This window comes from Oncorhynchus gorbuscha, linkage group LG05, assembly GCF_021184085.1.
Source record: "Oncorhynchus gorbuscha isolate QuinsamMale2020 ecotype Even-year linkage group LG05, OgorEven_v1.0, whole genome shotgun sequence".
In the NCBI taxonomy this organism is placed as follows: Eukaryota; Metazoa; Chordata; class Actinopteri; order Salmoniformes; family Salmonidae; genus Oncorhynchus; species Oncorhynchus gorbuscha.
The window spans coordinates 2,174,322-2,197,525 of NC_060177.1; the positions used below are offsets into that span (position 1 = coordinate 2,174,322).

At 45.2% G+C, this 23,204-nt stretch overlaps 1 protein-coding gene across 2 annotated transcripts in view; it reads left to right on the top strand.

Moving 5' to 3' along the window:
* LOC124035450 (b(0,+)-type amino acid transporter 1-like) overlaps positions 1-23,204 on the top strand; it is a 58,091-nt gene that overhangs the window by 14,665 nt on the left and 20,222 nt on the right. For both annotated transcript variants that reach the window (XM_046348901.1, XM_046348900.1), the window contains exons 3-4: positions 7,005-7,145; positions 15,879-16,026. In XM_046348901.1, the coding sequence (XP_046204857.1) occupies positions 7,011-7,145; positions 15,879-16,026 (283 nt within the window). In that variant the 5' untranslated portion in view covers positions 7,005-7,010. The remainder of the gene's footprint in view (positions 1-7,004; positions 7,146-15,878; positions 16,027-23,204) is intronic.

Genomic DNA, 23,204 nt, shown 5'->3' on the forward strand with positions numbered 1-23,204 from the left:
TGTCTTTTAGGATACAGACCCTCAGTCTTTAGACCAGGGCCTATAGGGAAGAGGGTGTCTTTTAGGATACAGACTCTCAGTCTTTAGACCAGGGCCTATAGGGAATAGGGTGTCTTTTAGGATACAGACCCTCAGTCTTTAGACCAGGGCCTACAGGGTATAGTGTGCTTGCTGGGATACAGACCCTCAGTTGTGGCTACAGTTACCAGGACAGATAGTAGGGTGATATATGATGTAATGTAACAATCGGACAGTCAGATAGAGAGACAGACAGATAGTAGGGTGACAATCAGACAGTCAGATAGAGAGACAGACAAATAGTAGGGTGACAATCGGACAGTCAGATAGAGAGACAGACAGATAGTAGGGTGACAATCAGACAGTCAGATAGAGAGACAGACAGATAGTAGGGTGACATCCTGATCCTCTCAACCAGCTTCATGCATTTCAATTAACAGGTGTGCCTTGTTAAAAGTTAATTTGGGGAATTTCTTTCCTTATTAATGCATTTGAGCCAATCAGTTGTGTTGTGACAAGGTAAGGGTGGCATACAGAAGATAGCTCTATTTGGTAAAAGACCAAGTCCATATTATGTCAAGAACAGCTCAAATAAGCAAAGAGAAACGACAGTCCATCATTACTTTAAGACATGATGGTCAGTCAATACGAAACATTTCATGAACTTTGAAAGTTTCTTCAAATGCAGTCGCGAAAACCATCAAGTGCTATGATGAAACTGGCTCTCATGAGGACCGCCACAGGAAAGGAAGACCCAGAGTTACCTCTGCTGCAGAGGATAAGTTCATTAGAGTTAACTGTCTCTCATGAGGACCGCCACAGGAAAGGAAGACCCAGAGTTACCTCTGCTGCAGAGGATACGTTCATTAGAGTTCAGAGGAGAATCAGACCTTCATGGTTGAATTGCTACAAAGAAACTGTCATGTTTTGTCTTATATCATCTTGTCATTTTGCTTTTCCTTCTGTTCGTTTCCCCCTGCTGGTCTTATTAGGTTCGTTCCCTTTTTCTATCCCTCTCTCTCCCCCTCCCTCTCTCTCCTCTCTCTATCGTTCCTGCTCCCAGCTGTTCCTATTCCCCTAATCATCATTTAGTCTTCCCACACCTGTTCCCGATCCTTTCCCCTGATTAGAGTCCCTATTTATTCCTTTGTGTTCCGTTCCTGTCCCGTCGGTTCCTTGTTTTGTATTCACCATGCTGTGATTGTGTTTCGCCCTGTCCTGTCGTGTTTTTGCCTTCATCAGATGCTGCGTGTGAGCAGGTGTCTCTGTCTACTACGGCCTGCGCCTACCCGGGCGACCTGCAGTCTGTGGCCGCTTCTCCAGTTATTCCCTCTACAGACTAGAGGATTTCTGTTATTCCCTGTTTGGACTTAAATAAACTCTGTTTCTGTTAAGTCGCTTTTGGATCCTCTTTCACCTGCATGACAGAAGGAACCGACCAAGTAATGGACCCAGCGACTTCAGACGCTCGTTACACTGCCGTCGAGATCCAAGGAGCCATGCTCGGCAGACACGAGCAGGAATTGTCTGCTGCTCGCCATGCCGTGGAGAACCTGGCCGCTCAGGTTTCCGACCTCTCTGGACAGTTCCAGAGTCTACGTCTCGTGCCACCTGTTACTTCCTGGCCTGCCGAGCCTCCAGAACCTAGGGTTAATAACCCACCTTGCTACTCCGGGCAGCCCACTGAGTGCCGCTCCTTTCTCACGCAGTGTGAGATTGTGTTCTCTCTCCAACCCAACACATACTCTAGAGAGAGAGCTCGGGTTGCTTACGTCATTTCACTCCTTACTGGCCGGGCTCGAGAATGGGGCACAGCTATCTGGGAGGCAAGGGCTGATTGCTCTAACAAGTTCCAGAACTTTAAAGAGGAGATGATTCGGGTTTTTGACCGTTCAGTTTTTGGTAGGGAGGCTTCTAGGGCCCTGGCTTCCTTATGCCAAGGTGAACGGTCCATAACGGATTATTCTATTGAGTTTCGCACTCTTGCTGCCTCTAGTGAGTGGAACGAGCCGGCGCTGCTCGCTCGTTTTCTGGAGGGACTCCACGCAGTGGTTAAGGATGAGATTCTCTCCCGGGAGGTTCCTTCAGATGTGGACTCTTTGATTGCTCTCGCCATCCGCATAGAACGACGGGTAGATCTTCGTCACCGGGCTCGTGGAAGAGAGCTCGCATCAACGGTGTTTCCCTGCTCCGCATCGCAACCATCTCCCTCCTCTGGCTTTGAGACTGAGCCCATGCAGCTGGGAGGGATTCGCATCTCGACTAAGGAGAGGGAACGGAGGATCACCAACCGCCTGTGCCTCTATTGCGGAGTTGCTGGACATTTTGTTAATTCATGTCCAGTAAGAGGCCAGAGCCCATCAGTAAGCGGAGGGCTACTGGTGAGCGCTACTACTCTGGTCTCTTCATCTAGATCTTGTACTACTATGTCGGTCCATCTACGCTGGACCGGTTCGGGTGCTACATGCAGTGCCTTGATTGACTCTGGGGCTGAGGGTTGTTTCATGGACGAAGCATGGGTTCGGAAACATAACATTCCTTTCAGACCGTTAGACAAGCCTACGCCCATGTTTGCCTTAGATGGTAGTCATCTTCCCAGTATCAGATTTGAGACACTACCTTTAACCCTCACAGTATCTGGTAACCACAGTGAGACTATTTCTTTTTTGATTTTCCGTTCACCGTTTACACCTGTTGTTTTTTCATCCCTGGCTAGTATGTCATAATCCTTCTATTAATTGGTCTAGTAATTCTATCCTATCCTGGAACGTTTCTTGTCATGTGAAGTGTTTAATGTCTGCCATCCCTCCCGTTTCTTCTGTCCCTACTTCCCAGGAGGAACCTGGCGATTTGACAGGAGTGCCGGAGGAATATCATGATCTGCGCACGGTCTTCAGTCGGTCCCGAGCCAACTCCCTTCCTCCTCACCGGTCGTATGATTGTAGTATTGATCTCCTTCCGGGGACCACTCCTCCTCGAGGTAGACTATACTCTCTGTCGGCTCCCGAACGTAAGGCTCTCGAGGATTATTTGTCTGTGTCTCTTGACGCCGGTACCATAGTGCCTTCTTCTTCTCCGGCCGGGGCGGGGTTCTTTTTGTTAAGAAGAAGGACGGTACTCTGCGCCCCTGCGTGGATTATCGAGGGCTGAATGACATAACGGTTAAGAATCGTTATCCGCTTCCCCTTATGTCATCAGCCTTCGAGATTCTGCAGGGAGCCAGGTGCTTTACTAGTTGGACCTTCGTAACGCTTACCATCTCGTGCGCATCAGAGAGGGGGACGAGTGGAAAACGGCGTTTAACACTCCGTTAGGGCATTTTGAGTACCGGGTTCTGCCGTTCGGTCTCGCCAATGCGCCAGCTGTTTTTCAGGCATTAGTTAATGATGTTCTGAGAGACATGCTGAACATTTTTGTTTTTGTCTATCTTGACGATATCCTGATTTTTTTCTCCGTCACTCGAGATTCATGTTCAGCACGTTCGACGTGTTCTACAGCGCCTTTTAGAGAATTGTCTCTACGTAAAGGCTGAGAAGTGCTCTTTTCATGTCTCCTCCGTTACTTTTCTCGGTTCCGTTATTTCCGCTGAAGGCATTCAGATGGATTCCGCTAAGGTCCAAGCTGTCAGTGATTGGCCCGTTCCAAGGTCACGTGTCGAGTTGCAGCGCTTTTTAGGTTTCGCTAATTTCTATCGGCGTTTCATTCGTAATTTCGGTCAAGTTGCTGCCCCTCTCACAGCTCTTACTTCTGTCAAGACGTGTTTTAAGTGGTCCGGTTCCGCCCAGGGAGCTTTTGATCTTCTAAAAGAACGTTTTACGTCCGCTCCTATCCTCGTTACTCCTGACGTCACTAGACAATTCATTGTCGAGGTTGACGCTTCAGAGGTAGGCGTGGGAGCCATTCTATCCCAGCGCTTCCAGTCTGACGATAAGGTTCATCCTTGCGCTTATTTTTCTCATCGCCTGTCGCCATCTGAGCGCAACTATGATGTGGGTAACCGTGAACTGCTCGCCATCCGCTTAGCCCTAGGCGAATGGCGACAGTGGTTGGAGGGGCGACCGTTCCTTTTGTCGTTTGGACAGACCATAAGAACCTTGAGTACATCCGTTCTGCCAAACGACTTAATGCCCGTCAAGCTCGTTGGGCGTTGTTTTTCGCTCGTTTCGAGTTTGTGATTTCTTACCGTCCGGGTAGCAAGAACACCAAGCCTGATGCCTTATCCCGTCTGTTTAGTTCTTCTGTGGCTTCTACTGATCTCGAGGGATTCTTCCTTATGGGCGTGTTGTCGGGTTGACAGTCTGGGGAATTGAAAGACAGGTTAAGCAAGCACTCACGCACACTGCGTCGCCGCGCTGTCCTAGTAACCTCCTTTTCGTTCCTGTTTCCACTCGTCTGGCTGTTCTTCAGTGGGCTCACTCTGCCAAGTTAGCTGGTCATCCCGGTGTTCGAGGCACTCTTGCGTCTATTCGCCAGCGCTTTTGGTGGCCGACTCAGGAGCGTGACACGCGCCGTTTCGTGGCTGCGTGTTCAGACTGCGCGCAGAAGAAGTCTGGTAATTTTTTTTTCTGCTTCTGCTCCTGGTCTTGCTGGGTCTCAGTCTGTTCCCTGCCATCGCATCTCTCCTGTTCTTGTTCCTGCCCTTGCTGTGTCTCAGTCTGTCCCTAGTTCTCATTTTTTTTTTTTTTTTAGAGTAGTACCCTAGTTTCCCTTTTTATCGTTTTTCGTTACGGTCCTGAGGAGAGGAGTTGGGTTCTTTCTCGGGACGTGCTGGACCGTTTGATCTATGATTTCCTCCGTTGCCGCCAGTGTTCCTCCTCGAGAGCGCCAGGAGGCGCTCGGTGAGTGGGGGGGTACTGTCATGTTTTGTCTTATATCATCTTGTCATTTTGCTTTTCCTTCTGTTCGTTTCCCCCTGCTGGTCTTATTAGGTTCGTTCCCTTTTTCTATCCCTCTCTCTCCCCCTCCCTCTCTCTCCTCTCTCTATCGTTCCTGCTCCCAGCTGTTCCTATTCCCCTAATCATCATTTAGTCTTCCCACACCTGTTCCCGATCCTTTCCCCTGATTAGAGTCCCTATTTATTCCTTTGTGTTCCGTTCCTGTCCCGTCGGTTCCTTGTTTTGTATTCACCATGCTGTGATTGTGTTTCGCCCTGTCCTGTCGTGTTTTTGCCTTCATCAGATGCTGCGTGTGAGCAGGTGTCTCTGTCTACTACGGCCTGCGCCTACCCGAAGCGACCTGCAGTCTGTGGCCGCTTCTCCAGTTATTCCCCTCTACAGACTAGAGGATTTCTGTTATTCCCTGTTTGGACTTAAATAAACTCTGTTTCTGTTAAGTCGCTTTTGGGTCCTCTTTCACCTGCATGACAGAAACCACTACTAAAGGACACCAATAAAAAGAAGAGACTTGCTTGGGTCAAGAAACATGAGTTATGGACATTAAACAGGTGGAAATCTGTCCTTTGGTCTGATGAGTCCAAATTTGAAATGTTTGGTTCCCACCACCATGTCTTTGTGAGACGCAGAGTAGGTGAACGGATGATCTCTGCATGTGTGGTTCCCACCGTGAAGCATGGAAGAGGTGGTGTGATGGTGTGGCGGTGCTTTGCTGGTGACGCTGTCAGTGATTTATTTAGAATTCAAGGCACACTTAACCAGCATGGCTACCACAGCATTCTGCAGTGAAATGCCATCCCATCTGGTTTGCGCTTAGTGGTGTTTTTCAACAGGACAATGACCCAACACACCTCCAGGCTGTGTAAGGGCTATTTGACCAAGAAGGGGAGGGATGGAGTGCTGCATCAGATGACCTGGCCTCCACAATCACCTGACCTCAACCCAATTGAGATGGTTTGGGATGAGTGATGAAAAAGAAGAGTGAAAGAAAAGCAGCCAATAAGTGCTCAGCATATGTGGGAACTCATTCAAGACGGTCTGAAAAGCTTTCCAAATAAAGCTGGTTGAGAGAATGCCAAGAGAGTAGCTGTAAAGGCAAAGGGTGGCTATTTTGAAGAATCTCAAATATAAAATAGATTTTCACTTGTTTTACACTTTTCTGGTTACCACATGATTCCATATGAGTTATTCCATAGTTTTGATATATGCCATGATTCCATATGAGTTATTCCATAGTTTTCATGTCCTCACTATTATTCTACATTGTAGAAAATAGTAAAAATAAAAACTCCCTTGAATAAGTTGTTGGTGTGTCCAAACTTTTGACTGGTACTGTACATCACAGTACATAAAGAGAGACCTAAGCAACACAACATGGTAACAACACAACATGGCAGCAACACAACATGGTAACAACACAGCATGGTAACAACACAGCATGGTAGCAACACAACATGGCAGCAACACAGCATGGTAGCAACACAGCATGGTAACAACACAACATGGCAGCAACACAGCATGGTAGCAACACAGCATGGTAACAACACAACATGGTAACAACACAGCATGGTAACAACACAACATGGCAGCAACACAGCATGGTAACAACACAACATGGTAACAACACAACATGGCAGCAACACAGCATGGTAACAACACAACATGGCAGCAACACAGCATGGTAACAACACAACATGGCAGTAACACAGCATGGTAACAACACAACATGGCAGCAACACAACATGGTAGCAGCACAAAACATGGTACAAACATTGGGCACAGACTACAGCACAAAGGGCAAGAAGGTAGACACAACAATACATCAGGCGAAGCAGCCATTAACTGTCAGTTTGTGTCCATGATTGAGTCTTTGAATGACGGTGAATTGAGGAGACCAGGAAGAGAACTGACTCTGTCATCTTTACATTGTCCTCTTACGTGTGTGTGTGTGTGTGTGTGTGTGTGTGTGTGTGTGTGTGTGTGTGTGTGTGTGTGTGTGTGTGTGTGTGTGTGTGTGTGTGTGTGTGTGTGTGTGTGTGTGTGTGTGTGTGTGTGTGTGTGTGTGTGTGTGTGTGTGTGTGTGTGTGTGAGCAGGGTGACATGGACGAGGGCAGTGTGAGGAAGAGGAAGGACATGTTTAATGGAGGCCCCGCCCCCGACCCAACCTCCAATATGTCTGCCTCCCACTCCAAGCCTGCTGAGGAAGACGTGAAGGCTACCGTGCTACAGAAGGATGTGAGTAATGTAGAGGACAGTATGTGTGTTAGTCTGTCTCTCTTTCTACGTGTGTGTGTGTGCGTGCGTGTGCGTGTGCGTGTGCGTGTGCGTGTGTGTGTGTGTGTGTGTGTAATGCCTGGACAAAAGACCATTTTAAAACCGTCCCACTGCTCATGCCGTGTCTACAGACATCCCCCAAACAAACAAAAAGTGACTCTCGGAGGGAGATGCACAACTGGTAAATAGACGTGTCAGCCAGTCAGGTGGCCGGCAGAGACTTCTAGTGCAGCAACGTTGAAGGGCTCTGGCTGGTATTACTGAGTCAGCTAGAAGGATGAAGGATGAAGCTGATGTTAAACGGAGTCTACCTCAGCAGGAGCAAAAACACACGTTACTCAGAAGTTCTCATAATAACTTTAGTGGTCGGAAAAAGTTCCCAAATGTCATAAAAAGTAAAGATACCTTCATAGAAAATGACTCAAGTAAAATACTACTTAAATAAAACTATTTAGTTTTAAATGTACTTAAGTATCAAAAGTAAATGTAATTTCTAAAATATACTTTAAGATCAAAAGTGAAAGTATAATTTTTTTCAAATGATTTATATTAAACTTGTTATAAATATACGGATAGCCAGGGCACACTCCAACACTCAGACATCATTTACAAATCAAATGATAATAGACCAGAATGATAATAAATGATAATGGCTGGGGTCATTGTATAACTAATAGGCCATGTGAATGAACCTACAGGTAGGTAGATTGTATAGTTAACAGGCTGTGTGTTTGTAGATGGACTGAGGTAGGTAGATTGTATAGTTAACAGGCTGTGTGTTTGTAGATGGACTGAGGTGGGTAGATTGTATAACTAACAGGCTGTGTGTTTGTAGATGGACTGAGGTAGCTAGATTGTATAGTTAACAGGCTGTGTGTTTGTAGATGGACTGAGGTGGGTAGATTGTATAACTAACAGGCTGTGTGTTTGTAGATGGACTGAGGTAGCTAGATTGTATAGTTAACAGGCTGTGTGTTTGTAGATGGACTGAGGTGGGTAGATTGTATAACTAACAGGCTGTGTGTTTGTAGATGGACTGAGGTAGGTAGATTGTATAGTTAACAGGTTGTGTGTTTGTAGATGGACTGAGGTGGGTAGATTGTATAGTTAACAGGCTGTGTGTTTGTAGATGGACTGAGGTGGGTAGATTGTATAGCTAACAGGCTGTGTTTGTAGATGGACTGAGGTAGCTAGATTGTATAGTTAACAGGCTGTGTGTTTGTAGATGGACTGAGGTAGGTAGATTGTATAGTTAACAGGTTGTGTGTTTGTAGATGGACTGAGGTGGGTAGATTGTATAGTTAACAGGCTGTGTGTTTGTAGATGGACTGAGGTAGGTAGATTGTATAGTTAACAGGCTGTGTGTTTGTAGATGGACTGAGGTGGGTAGATTGTATAGTTAACAGGCTGTGTGTTTGTAGATGGACTGAGGTGGGTAGATTGTATAGTTAACAGGCTGTGTGTTTGTAGATGGACTGAGGTAGGTAGATTGTATAGTTAACAGGCTGTGTGTTTGTAGATGGACTGAGGTGGGTAGATTGTATAGTTAACAGGCTGTGTGTTTGTAGATGGACTGAGGTAGGTAGATTGTATAGCTAACAGGCTGTGTTTGTAGATGGACTGAGGTAGGTAGATTGTATAGCTAACAGGCTGTGTGTTTGTAGATGGACTGAGGTGGGTAGATTGTATAGTTAACAGGCTGTGTGTTTGTAGATGGACTGAGGTGGGTAGATTGTATAGCTAACAGGCTGTGTTTGTAGATGGACTGAGGTAGGTAGATTGTATAGCTAACAGGCTGTGTGTTTGTAGATGGACTGAGGTAGGTAGATTGTATAGCTAACAGGCTGTGTGTTTGTAGATGGACTGAGGTAGGTAGATTGTATAGCTAACAGGCTGTGTGTTTGTAGATGGACTGAGGTGGGTAGATTGTATAGCTAACAGGCTGTGTGTTTGTAGATGGACTGAGGTAGCTAGATTGTATAGTTAACAGGCTGTGTGTTTGTAGATGGACTGAGGTAGCTAGATTGTATAGTTAACAGGCTGTGTGTTTGTAGATGGACTGAGGTAGGTAGATTGTATAACTAACAGGCTGTGTGTTTGTAGATGGACTGAGGTAGGTAGATTGTATAGCTAACAGGCTGTGTGTTTGTAGATGGACTGAGGTGGGTAGATTGTATAACTAATAGGCTGTGTGTTTGTAGATGGACTGAGGTGGGTAGATTGTATAGCTAACAGGCTGTGTGTTTGTAGATGGACTGAGGTAGGTAGGTATTGTATAACTAACAGGCTGTGTGTTTGTAGATGGACTGAGGTAGGTAGATTGTATAACTAACAGGCTGTGTGTTTGTAGATGGACTGAGGTAGGTAGATTGTATAGTTAACAGGCTGTGTGTTTGTAGATGGACTGAGGTAGGTAGATTGTATAGTTAACAGGCTGTGTGTTTGTAGATGGACTGAGGTAGGTAGATTGTATAACTAACAGGCTGTGTGTTTGTAGATGGACTGAGGTAGCTAGATAGTATAGTTAACAGGCTGTGTGTTTGTAGATGGACTGAGGTAGCTAGATTGTATAGTTAACAGGCTGTGTGCTTGTAGATGGACTGAGGTAGGTAGATTGTATAGTTAACAGGCTGTGTGTTTATAGATGGACTGAGGTAGGTAGATTGTATAGTTAACAGGCTGTGTGTTTATAGATGGACTGAGGTGGGTAGATTGTATAGTTAACAGGCTGTGTGTTTGTAGATGGACTGAGGTAGGTAGATTGTATAGTTAACAGGCTGTGTGTTTGTAGATGGACTGAGGTGGGTAGATTGTATAGCTAACAGGCTGTGTGTTTGTAGATGGACTGAGGTAGGTAGATTGTATAACTAACAGGCTGTGTGCTTGTAGATGGACTGAGGTAGGTAGATTGTATAACTAATAGGCTGTGTGTTTGTAGATGGACTGAGGTGGGTAGATTGTATAGCTAACAGGCTGTGTGTTTGTAGATGGACTGAGGTAGCTAGATTGTATAGTTAACAGGCTGTGTGTTTGTAGATGGACTGAGGTAGGTAGATTGTATAGCTAATAGGCTGTGTATTTGTAGATGGACTGAGGTAGGTAGATTGTATAGTTAACAGGCTGTGTGTTTGTAGATGGACTGAGGTAGGTAGATTGTATAGCTAATAGGCTGTGTATTTGTAGATAGACTGAGGTAGGTAGATTGTATAGTTAACAGGCTGTGTGTTTGTAGATGGACTGAGGTAGGTAGATTGTATAGTTAACAGGCTGTGTGTTTGTAGATGGACTGAGGTAGGTAGATTGTATAACTAACAGGCTGTGTGTTTATAGATGGACTGAGGTAGGTAGATTGTATAGTTAACAGGCTGTGTGTTTGTAGATGGACTGAGGTAGCTAGATTGTATAGCTAACAGGCTGTGTGTTTGTAGATGGACTGAAGGTAGATTGTATAGTTAACAGGCTGTGTGTTTGTAGATGGATGATAGGTAGACCAGACTAGATCAATAGGCTGTGTGTTTGTAGATGGACTGAGGTAGCTAGACCAGACTAGTTAACAGGCTGTGTGTTTGTAGATGGACTCAGGTAGGTAGATTGTATAGTTAACAGGCTGTGTGTTTGTAGATGGACTGAGGTAGGTAGATTGTATAACTAACAGGCTGTGTGTTTGTAGATGGACCAGGTAGCTAGATTGTATAGTTAACAGGCTGTGTGTTTGTAGATGGACTGAGGTGGGTAGATAATATAGCTAAACCAGGCTGTGATTTGTAGATGGACCAGACTAGATTAATAGTTAACAGGCTGTGTGTTTGTAGATGGACTGAGGTGGGTAGATTGTATAATAAACCAGGCTGATGTTTGTAGATGGACTAGGTGGGACCTTTATAACTAATCTGATAATTGTAAACCAGACTAGATCAATAATTGTATAACAAATAGGCTGTGTGTTTGTAGATGGACTGAGGTAGGTGGGTAGATTGTATAGCTAACAGGCTGTGTGTTTGTAGATGGACTGAGGTAGGTGGGTCAGATTGTATACTAAACAGGCTGTGTGTTTGTTGATGGACTGAGACCTAGATTGTATAACTAATAGGCTGTGATTTGTAGATGGACTGAGACTAGATTGTATAGCTAACAGGCTGTGTGTTTGTAGATGGACTGAGGTGGGATAGATTGTATAAACAGGCTGTGTGTTTATAGATGGACTGAGAGGTAGATTGTAATAGCTAAACAGGCTGTGTGTTTGTAGATGGACTGAAACCAGACTGTATAGTTAACAGGCTGCGTGTTTGTAGATGGATCTGAGGTGGGTAGATTGTTTAACTAAACCAGACTAGATCAATGTTTGTAACCATGGACTAGATGAATGAACCTACAGCAGCCAAGGTGATAATAATAACATTTTTGCTTGTTTGCTGTTTGTCCAAAACCAGATTTTAGATCAATTTTAAATCGTACTAGAAATGCATAAATGACTTCAACATTGTAATTTATGTTTATAAACCAGACTGACAGAGAGGAGCCTGAGTAGAGTTTCACAGCATAGGATCTCAATGGCTCTCAAATCATTACTGTAATAAACCAGCCAGCCAGCCAATAAACCAGCCAGCCAGCCAGCCAGCCCAGAGCAGACAGCTTTAACTACAGTGTCAGCCGGTACCAACCTCTACCCCCCCCCTTTTAACCCTGCTGATAATCTGTTCCACACTCAGAACTCAATAATCCCAGACTAGATCCCAATAAACCAGACTAATCCCTGTGTAGAAAACAGGGTGCCATTTCATACCAGACTCTGTCTCACTGGCTCTCTCTGTCAAAATGATTCAATAATCAGAACAGATCAATCTGGGACCTTTACCACATCAGATCATACTAAACCAGACTAGATCAATCTGGGACCTTTTACCACCTCAGATAATACTAAACCAGACTAGATCAATAATAAACCAGACTAGATCAATAATAAACCAGACTAGATCAATAATAAACCAGACTAGATCAATAATAAACCAGACTAGATCAATATACCTTTACCAGACTCAGATAATAATAAACCAGACTAGATCAATAATAAACCAGACTAGATCAATAATAAACCAGACTAGATCAATCTGGGACCTTTACCATATCAGATAATAATAAACCAGACTAGATCAATAATAAACCAGACTAGATCAATAATAAACCAGACTAGATCAATCTGGGACCTTTACCATATCAGATAATAATAAACCAGACTAGATCAATAATAAACCAGACTAGATCAATAATAAACCAGACTAGATCAATAATACCTTTTACCAGACTAGATCAATAATAAACCAGACTAGATCAATCTGGGACCTTTACCATATCAGATAATACTAAACCAGACTAGATCAATAATAAACCAGACTAGATCAATAATAAACCAGACTAGATCAATAATAAACCAGACTAGATCCATCTAGGGACCTTTATAACCTCAGATAATAATAATAAACCAGACTAGATCAATAATAAACCAGACTAGATCAATAATAAACCAGACTAGATCAATAATAAACCAGACTAGATCAATCTGGGACCTTTACCATATCAGATAATAATAAACCAGACTAGATCAATAATAAACCAGACTAGATCAATAATAAACCAGACTAGATCAATAATAAACCAGACTAGATCAATCAGGGACCTTTACCACCTCAGATAATAATAAACCAGACTAGATCAATAATAAACCAGACTAGATCAATAATAAACCAGACTAGATCAATAATAAACCAGACTAGATCAATCTGGGACCTTTACCACCTCAGATAATAAACCAGACTAGATCAATAATAAACCAGACTAGATCAATAATAAACCAGACTAGATCAATAATAAACCAGAATAGATCAATAATAAACCAGACTAGATCAATAATAAACCAGACTAGATCAATAATAAACCAGACTAGATCAATCTGGGACCTTTACCACCTCAGATAATACTAAACCAGACTAGATCAATAATAAACCAGACTAGATCAATCTGGGACCTTTACCATATCAGATAATACTAAACCAGACTAGATCAATAATAAACCAGACTAGATCAATCTGGGACCTTTACCATATCAGATAATACTAAACCAGACTAGATCAATAATAAACCAGACTAGATCAATAATAAACCAGACTAGATCAATAATAAACCAGACTAGATCAATCTGGGACCTTTACCAAAAACATGTATCCCAATTGTCTGTTTGATAAATCTTTGGACGTGAAGTAAAAACCAGTATTTTGCTCTTCAAATATAAATGGCATATATTATTATTATTATTTATAACAATACCACAAATGAAGTATGACGATGCATGACCAAGTATGACGATGCATTCTGGTTCCACTCATGTGATAACTGACCAAGTATGACATGGCATTCTGGTTCCACTCATGTGATAACTGACCAAGTATGACATGGCATTCTGGTTCCACTCATGTGATAACTGACCAAGTATGACATGGCATTCTGGTTCCACTCATGTGATAACTGACCAAGTATGACATGGCATTCTGGTTCCACTCATGTGATAACTGACCAAGTATGACATGGCATTCTGGTTCCACTCATGTGATAACTGACCAAGTATGACATGGCATTCTGGTTCCATTCTCGCTTGCTACAGTACATACATACGCTACTCGAGTGACCAACATCAAGCCTCCTGGCTTGTGTACAAGGCATTTGTATGGTAGCTGTAAATGTATAGTCCTGTTGCAGTGTACAGGGTTACTGAGTGACTCTGACAACAGTAGCTGACTGACTGAGGAATGTTAGGAAGCTGTTTAAGGGTCAGTACCTCTCAATAGAACTACTGCTTCCTTCTGTAGTTTACACTGTGAGGCTCTCAGGAACCCAGGGTCACCTCTCAGTAGAACTACTGCTTCCTTCTGTAGTTTACACTGTGAGGCTCTCAGAACCCAGGGTCAGTACCTCTCAGTAGAACTACTGCTTCCTTCTGTAGTTTACACTGTGAGGCTCTCAGGAACCCAGGGTCAGTACCTCTCAGTAGAACTACTGCTTCCTTCTGTAGTTTACACTGTGAGGCTCTCAGGAACCCAGGGTCAGTACCTCTCAGTAGAACTACTGCTTCCTTCTGTAGTTTACACTGTGAGGCTCTCAGGAACCCAGGGTCAGTACCTCTCAGTAGAACTACTGCTTCCTTCTGTAGTTTACACTGTGAGGCTCTCAGGAACCCAGGGTCAGTACCTCTCAGTAGAACTACTGCTTCCTTCTGTAGTTTACACTGTGAGGCTCTCAGGAACCCAGGGTCAGTACCTCTCAGTAGAACTACTGCTTCCTTCTGTAGTTTACACTGTGAGGCTCTCAGGAACCCAGGGTCAGTACCTCTCAGTAGAACTACTGCTTCCTTCTGTAGTTTACACTGTGAGGCTCTCAGGAACCCAGGGTCAGTACCTCTCAGTAGAACTACTGCTTCCTTCTGTAGTTTACACTGTGAGGCTCTCAGGAACCCAGGGTCAGTACCTCTCAGTAGAACTACTGCTTCCTTCTGTAGTTTACACTGTGAGGCTCTCAGGAACCCAGGGTCAGTACCTCTCAGTAGAACTACTGCTTCCTTCTGTAGTTTACACTGTGAGGCTCTCAGGAACCCAGGGTCAGTACCTCTCAGTAGAACTACTGCTTCCTTCTGTAGTTTACACTGTGAGGCTCTCAGGAACCCAGGGTCAGTACCTCTCAGTAGAACTACTGCTTCCTTCTGTAGTTTACACTGTGAGGCTCTCAGGAACCCAGGGTCAGTACCTCTCAGTAGAACTACTGCTTCCTTCTGTAGTTTACACTGTGAGGCTCTCAGGAACCCAGGGTCAGTACCTCTCAGTAGAACTACTGCTTCCTTCTGTAGTTTACACTGTGAGGCTCTCAGGAACCCAGGGTCAGTACCTCTCAGTAGAACTACTGCTTCCTTCTGTAGTTTACACTGTGAGGCTCTCAGGAACCCAGGGTCAGTACCTCCCAATAGAACTACTGCTTCCTTCTGTAGTTTATTGAGGAATATTCCAGTTATATGTCACATTTTCTCCTTTTTTGTCGCTTTGTGTGCGTCATTCTGACTCTATAGATTCTGTAAATCACGCCGGCCTGACAGTGGGACTCATTGAGTTAACCAGAAGTCCTAAATCACACCGGCCTGACAGTGGGACTCATTGAGTTAACCAGAAGTCCTAAATCACACCGGCCTGACAGTGGGACTCATTGAGTTAACCAGAAGTCCTAAATCACACCGGCCTGACAGTGGGACTCATTGAGTTAACCAGAAGTCCTAAATCACACCGGCCTGACAGTGGGACTCATTGAGTTAACCACTCACTAACTCACACTACACTGTAATTATAAACACTATCATGGGCCAGTCAGACATTGATTGAGTGTTGACACGGGACATATTTTATTACATAAAAATAATATATATATATATATTGAACAATAACACAAAATGCAATAATGGAAATAAACAGACGACTGCATAAATTTAACGTAGACAGGGGTAATACAAAACAAAATGTACACATTAAGACACGTGGTTGAGTGGTAAAACATTCACATACACAAAGCCTCCCAACAGGAGACGGGGGTTTAATGCAGGTTCTACCGCCTGTATCACCCTCACAGGAAGTAGTCATAACCACTTCCTGTCTCTCTCTGCAGGTGGGCCTTTTGAGTGGGATCTGTCTGATCGTAGGAACCATGATCGGCTCCGGCATCTTCATCTCCCCTAAGGCAGTGCTGCTGGAAACGGGAGCCGTAGGACCTTGTCTGTGTGTCTGGGCCGCCTGTGGGGTGCTAGCTACACTGGGTGAGGAGACACACACACAGGCTACACTGGGTGAGGAGACACACACACACACACAGGCTACACTGGGTGAGGAGACAGACACACACACAGGCTACACTGGGTGAGGAGACACACACACACAGGCTACACTGGGTGAGGAGACACACACACACACAGGCTACACTGGGTGAGGAGACACACAGACACAAGCTACACTGGGTGAGGAGACACACAGACACAGGCTACACTGGGTGAGGAGACACACACACACAGGCTACACTGGGTGAGGAGACACACACAGGCTACACTGGGTGAGGACACACACACACACAGGCTACACTGGGTGAGGAGAGACACACACACACAGGCTACACTGGGTGAGGGGAGACACACACACACAGGCTACACTGGGTGAGGAGACACACACACAGGCTACACTGGGTGAGGAGAGACACACACAGGCTACACTGGGTGAGGAGACACACACACAGGCTACACTGGGTGAGGAGACACACACACAGGCTACACTGGGTGAGGAGAGACACACACACAGGCTACACTGGGTGAGGAGACACACACACACACAGGCTACACTGGGTGAGGAGACACACACACAGGCTACACTGGGTGAGGAGACACACACACAGGCTACACTGGGTGAGGAGACACACACACAGGCTACACTGGGTGAGGAGAGACACACACACACACACAGGCTACACTGGGTGAGGAGACACACACACAGGCTACACTGGGTGAGGAGACACACACACAGGCTACACTGGGTGAGGAGACACACACACAGGCTACACTGGGTGAGGAGACACACACACAGGCTACACTGGGTGAGGAGACACACAGACACAGGCTACACTGGGTGAGGAGACACACACACAGGCTACACTGGGTGAGGACACACACACACAGGCTACACTGGGTGAGGAGACACACACATTACCTGGCTCTGACCTGGGTAATCTCTAAGAACCTAAATGACACCATAAACTGAGATAGATTACCAGATTAACCCTATCCTGGGTAATCTCTAAGAACCTAAATGACACCATAAACTGAGATAGATTACCAGATTAACCCTATCCTGGGTAATCTCTAAGAACCTAAATGACACCATAAACTGAGATAGATTTTCTTGACTAACCCTGTCCTAGGTAATCTCTAACCAGTCACTAGTGGTCGGAAAGAATGATAGGAATCTCCTAAATCAGGAATGACCAAAGTGAGAAGGGCTCCGTGTGAGAAGGGCTCCGTGTGAGAAGGGCCCCGTGTGAGAAGGGCTCCGTGTGAGAAGGGCTCCGTGTGAGGAGGGCTCCGTGTGAGAAGGGCTCCGTGTGAGAAGGGCTCCGTGTGAGAAGGGCTCCGTGTGAGAAGGGCCCCGTGTGAGAAGGGCCCCGTGTGAGAAGGGCTCCGTGTGAGAAGGGCTCAGTGTGAGAAGGGCTCCGTGTGAGGAGGGCTCTTTGTGAGGAGGGCTTTTTGTGAGGAGGGCTCTTTGTGAGGAGGGCTCTGTGTGAGAAGACCTGGAACTGCATCCCTATGGCACCCTAACCCTATGGGTCGTGGTCTAAAGTAGTGCACTATATATAGAGAATAGGGTGCCATAGGGCTCTGGTCTAAAGTAGTGCACTATATATAGAGAATAGGGTGCCATAGGGCTCTGGTCTAAAGTAGTGCACTATATATAGGGAATAGGGTGCCATAGGGCTCTGGTCTAAAGTAGTGCACTGTATATAGGGAATAGGGTGCCATAGGGCTCTGGTCTAAAGTAGTGCACTATATATAGGGAATAGGGTGCCATAGGGCTCTGGTCTAAAGTAGTGCACTGTATAGGGAATAGGGTTCCATTTGGGAGGTATTCTAACTGTGAGAAGGATTGTGTCAGTGTGTTCAATCCCCCCAAACCAGTAAACAGACACATGGACATAGTGCAACTAACATGAACCCTGCTGAGTTATTAAGAGGCTAGGAGGGAATTCCTCTCCCAACATGAACCCTGCTGAGTTATTAAGAGGCTAGGAGGGAATTCCTCTCCCAACATGAACCCTGCTGAGTTATTAAGAGGCTAGGAGGGAATTCCTCTCCCAACATGAACCCTGCTGAGTTATTAAGAGGCTAGGAGGGAATTCCTCTCCCAACATGAACCCTGCTGAGTTATTAAGAGGCTAGGAGGGAATTCCTCTCCCAACATGAACCCTGCTGAGTTATTAAGAGGCTAGGAGGGAATTCCTCTCCCAACATGAACCCTGCTGAGTTATTAAGAGGCTAGGAGGGAATTCCTCTCCCAACATGAACCCTGCTGAGTTATTAAGAGGCTAGGAGGGAATTCCTCTCCCAACATGAACCCTGCTGAGTTATTAAGAGGCTAGGAGGGAATTCCTCTCCCAACATGAACCCTGCTGAGTTATTAAGAGGCTAGGAGGGAATTCCTCTCCCAACATGAACCCTGCTGAGTTATTAAGAGGCTAGGAGGGAATTCAGCTCCCAACATGAACCCTGCTGAGTTATTAAGAGGCTAGGAGGGAATTCCTCTCCCAACATGAACCCTGCTGAGTTATTAAGAGGAGGTAATTCTACTCTCCCAACATGAACCCTGCTGAGTTATTAAGAGGCTGGAGGGAATTCCTCTCCCAACAGAACCCTGCTAGTTATTAGAGGCTACAGGACATAGTGCCTCTCCCAACATGAACCCTGCTGAGTTATTAAGAGGCTAGGAGGGAATTCCTCTCCCAACATGAACCCTGCTGAGTTATTAAGAGGCTAGGAGGGAATTCCTCTCCCAACATGAACCCTGCTGAGTTATTAAGAGGCTAGGAGGGAATTCCTCTCCCAACATGAACCCTGCTGAGTTATTAAGAGGCTAGGAGGGAATTCCTCTCCCAACATGAACCCTGCTGAGTTATTAAGAGGCTAGGAGGGAATTCCTCTCCCAACATGAACCCCGCTGAGTTATTAAGAGGCTAGGGTCAGGGAATTCCTCTCCCAAACATGACCAGCTGCTGAGTTATTACGAGGCTGTTACTAGTGCAGGGCTCTGACCCTGCTGAGTTATTAAGAGGCTAGTGCAGGGCTCTCCCAACATGAACCCTGTTATTAAGAGGCTAGTGCAGGGCTTCCTCTCCCAACTGAACCCTGCTGAGTTAACGTCTTAACTAGGCAGGGCTCTGACCAGGCATGAACCCTGCTGAGTTATTAAGAGGCTAGTGCAGGGCTCTCCCAACTACTGAACCCTGCTGAGTTATTAAGAGGCTAGGAGGGAATTCCTCCAGCTACATGAACCCTGCTGAGTTATTAGTGGCTAGGGGGAATTCCTCTCCCAACATGAACCCTGCTGAGTTATTAAGAGGCTAGGAGGGAATTCCTCTCCCAACATGAACCCTGCTGAGTTATTAAGTGCTAGGGCTCTCCCAACATGAACCCTGCTGAGTTATTAGAGGCTAGGGCTCTGACCAGTCTGGTTAAGCTAATACTCAGTGCCACAAACACATTTCTGACCAGCTACTGGTTAACGTCTGTTACTAGTGCAGGGCTCTGACCAGCTACTGGTTAACGTCTGTTACTAGTGCAGGGCTCTGACCAGCTACTGGTTAACGTCTGTTACTAGTGCAGGGCTCTGACCAGCTACTGGTTAACGTCTGTTACTAGTGCAGGGCTCTGACCAGCTACTGGTTAACGTCTGTTACTAGTGCAGGGCTCTGACCAGCTACTAGGTAACGTCTGTTACTAGTGCAGGGCTCTGACCAGCTACTGGTTAACGTCTGTTACTAGTGCAGGGCTCTGACCAGCTACTGGTTAACGTCTGTTACTAGTGCAGGGCTCTGACCAGCTACTGGTTAACGTCTGTTACTAGTGCAGGGCTCTGACCAGCTACTGGTTAACGTCTGTTACTAGTGCAGGGCTCTGACCAGCTACTGGTTAACGTCTGTTACTAGTGCAGGGCTCTGACCAGCTACTGGTTAACGTCTGTTACTAGTGCAGGGCTCTGACCAGCTACTGGTTAACGTCTGTTACTAGTGCAGGGCTCTGACCAGCTACTGGTTAACGTCTGTTACTAGTGCAGGGCTCTGACCAGCTACTGGTTAACGTCTGTTACTAGTGCAGGGCTCTGACCAGCTACTGGTTAACGTCTGTTACTAGTGCAGGGCTCTGACCAGCTACTGGTTAACGTCTGTTACTAGTGCAGGGCTCTGACCAGCTACTGGTTAACGTCTGTTACTAGTGCAGGGCTCTGACCAGCTACTGGTTAACGTCTGTTACTAGTGCAGGGCTCTGACCAGCTACTGGTTAACGTCTGTTACTAGTGCAGGGCTCTGACCAGCTACTGGTTAACGTCTGTTACTAGTGCAGGGCTCTGACCAGCTACTGGTTAACGTCTGTTACTAGTGCAGGGCTCTGACCAGCTACTGGTTAACGTCTGTTACTAGTGCAGGGCTCTGACCAGCTACTGGTTAACGTCTGTTACTAGTGCAGGGCTGTTATACCCAGTGTCTATGGGTTTTCATTTTTTCTCTTTTCCAAAAATGGCGCCGGAACAGAAGGCAGATGTTTTACGTGCCCCAAACCGATAGTTTTTTTGTTTGTTTATCTGCGTTGTTTGTAACTTATGTTTGTTTATCTGCGTTGTTTGTAACTTATGTTTGTTTATCTGCGTTGTTTGTAACTGATGTTTGTTTATCTGCGTTGTTTGTAACTGATGTTTGTTTATCTGCGTTGTTTGTTTATCTGCGTTGTTTGTAACTGATGTTTGTTTATTTGATGTTTATCTGCGTTGTTTGTAACTGATGTTTGTTTATCTGCGTTGTTTGTAACTGATGTTTGTTTATCTGATGTTTGTTTATCTGCGTTGTTTGTAACTTATGTTTGTTTATCTGCGTTGTTTGTAACTGATGTTTGTTTATCTGCGTTGTTTGTAACTTATGTTTGTTTATCTGCGTTGTTTGTAACTGATGTTTGTTTATCTGCGTTGTTTGTAACTGATGTTTGTTTATCTGCGTTGTTTGTAACTGATGTTTGTTTATCTGCGTTGTTTGTAACTGATGTTTGTTTATCTGCGTTGTTTGTAACTGATGTTTGTTTATCTGCGTTGTTTGTAACTTATGTTTGACTTAATGTTGTCACTACCGTCTCTTATGACCGAAAATAACCTCTAGACATCAGAACTGGGATTTACTCACCATGGAAAATAACCTCTAGACATCAGAACTGGGATTTACTCACCATGGAAAATAACCTCTAGACATCAGAACTGGGATTTACTCACCATGGAAAATAACCTCTAGACATCAGAACTGGGATTTACTCACCATGGAAAATAACCTCTAGACATCAGAACTGGGATTTACCCACCACGGACTAACAGAATCCTTTTTCTTCTTTCACGACTCTGACGAGGCGGAGGATATACGGCTCCCTCGGTAACAGGCCCCGACCCACATGAAGAGGAGGCGGAGAGAGGCCGGAGGGCGGGCTGCCTTCTGAGGAGTAGGAGGCGATCGAATAAACCCCCCCTCCCGTCAATTCTGCTTGCAAACATGCAATATTTGGCCAATAAAATGGACGAGTTATTGGGAAGATGAAACTACAAAACAGGACATTAAAAACTGTAACATCTTATGCTTCACGGAGTCGCGGCTGATAGACGGTCATATCAACATACACCTGGCTGGTTATACAATGTACCGGCAGGATAGAACAGCGGCGTCTGGTAAAACAAGGGCCGGCGGTCTATGTATTTTTGTTAACAACAGCTGGTGCACGATATCTAAGGACGTCTCGAGCCATTGCTCACCCGAGGTAGAGTTTCTCATGATAAGCTGCAGACCACATTACCTACCGAGAGAGTTTTCGTCTATATTCTTTGTAGCTGTTTACATACCACCACAGTCAGAGGCTGGCACCAAGAAAGCATTGATTGAGCTGTATTCCGCCATAAGCAAACAAGAAATTGCTCACCAAGAGGCGGTGCTCCTAGTGGCCTGGGACTTTAATGCAGGGAAACTTAAATAATTTTTACCTAATTTCTATCAACATGTTATATGTGCAATTGGCTTCATCATTGGTTTCATCAATAAGTGCATCGATGACGTTGTCTCCACAGTGACAGTACTTACATACCCCAACCAGAAACCAAGAATTACAGGCAACATCCGCACTGAGCTAAAGGGTTGAGCTGCCGCTTTCAAGGAGTGGGACTCTAACCCGGAAGCTTATAAGAAATCCTGCAGGGCCTGCAAACCATGACAGACTTACAAAGGGAAGCCGAGAGCTGCCCAGTGACACAAGCCTACCGGACGAGCTAAACTACTTCTATGCTCGCTTCGAGGTAAATAACACTGAAACATGCATGCGAGCACCAGCTATACTGGAAGACTGTGTGATCACGTTCTTCGCAGCTGATGTGAGTAAGACCTTTAGAAAGGTCAACATTCACTCCTGAACATCTAGTCAAATTCCACTGATCCCCCTCCCCTAGTCTCTCTAGTCAAATGGCTACCCAGACTATCCACATTGACCTCCCCTCTCCACACCATAAAAAACAACTGCACTGTCGGTTAGGGGCTCGTAAGTAAAGATTTCACTGTCGGTTAGGGGCTCGTAAGTAAAGATTTCACTGTCGGTTAGGGGCTCGTAAGTAAAGATTTCACTGTCGGTTAGAGGCTCGTAAGTAAAGATTTCACTGTCGGTTAGGGGCTCGTAAGTAAAGATTTCACTGTCGGTTAGGGGCTCGTAAGTAAAGATTTCACTGTCGGTTAGGGGCTCGTAAGTAAAGATTTCACTGTCGGTTAGGGGCTCGTAAGTAAAGATTTCACTGTCGGTTAGGGGCTCGTAAGTAAAGATTTCACTGTCGGTTAGGGGCTCATAAGTAAAGATTTCACTGCGCATGTGACTAATTACATTTGATTTGATTGATCAATTAAGACCTAGACAACCAGGTGAGTTCCTAACATGTGAAATAACACCTAGACAACCAGGTGAGTTCCTAACATGTGAAATAACACCTAGATAACCAGGTGACTTCCTAACATGTGAAATAAAACCTAGACAACCAGGTGAGTTCCTAACTAGTCAATTAAGACCTAGACAACCAGGTGAGTTCCTAACTAGTCAATTAAGACCTAGACAACCAGGTGAGTTCCTAACATGTGAAATAACACCTAGACAACCAGGTGAGTTCCTAACATGTGAAA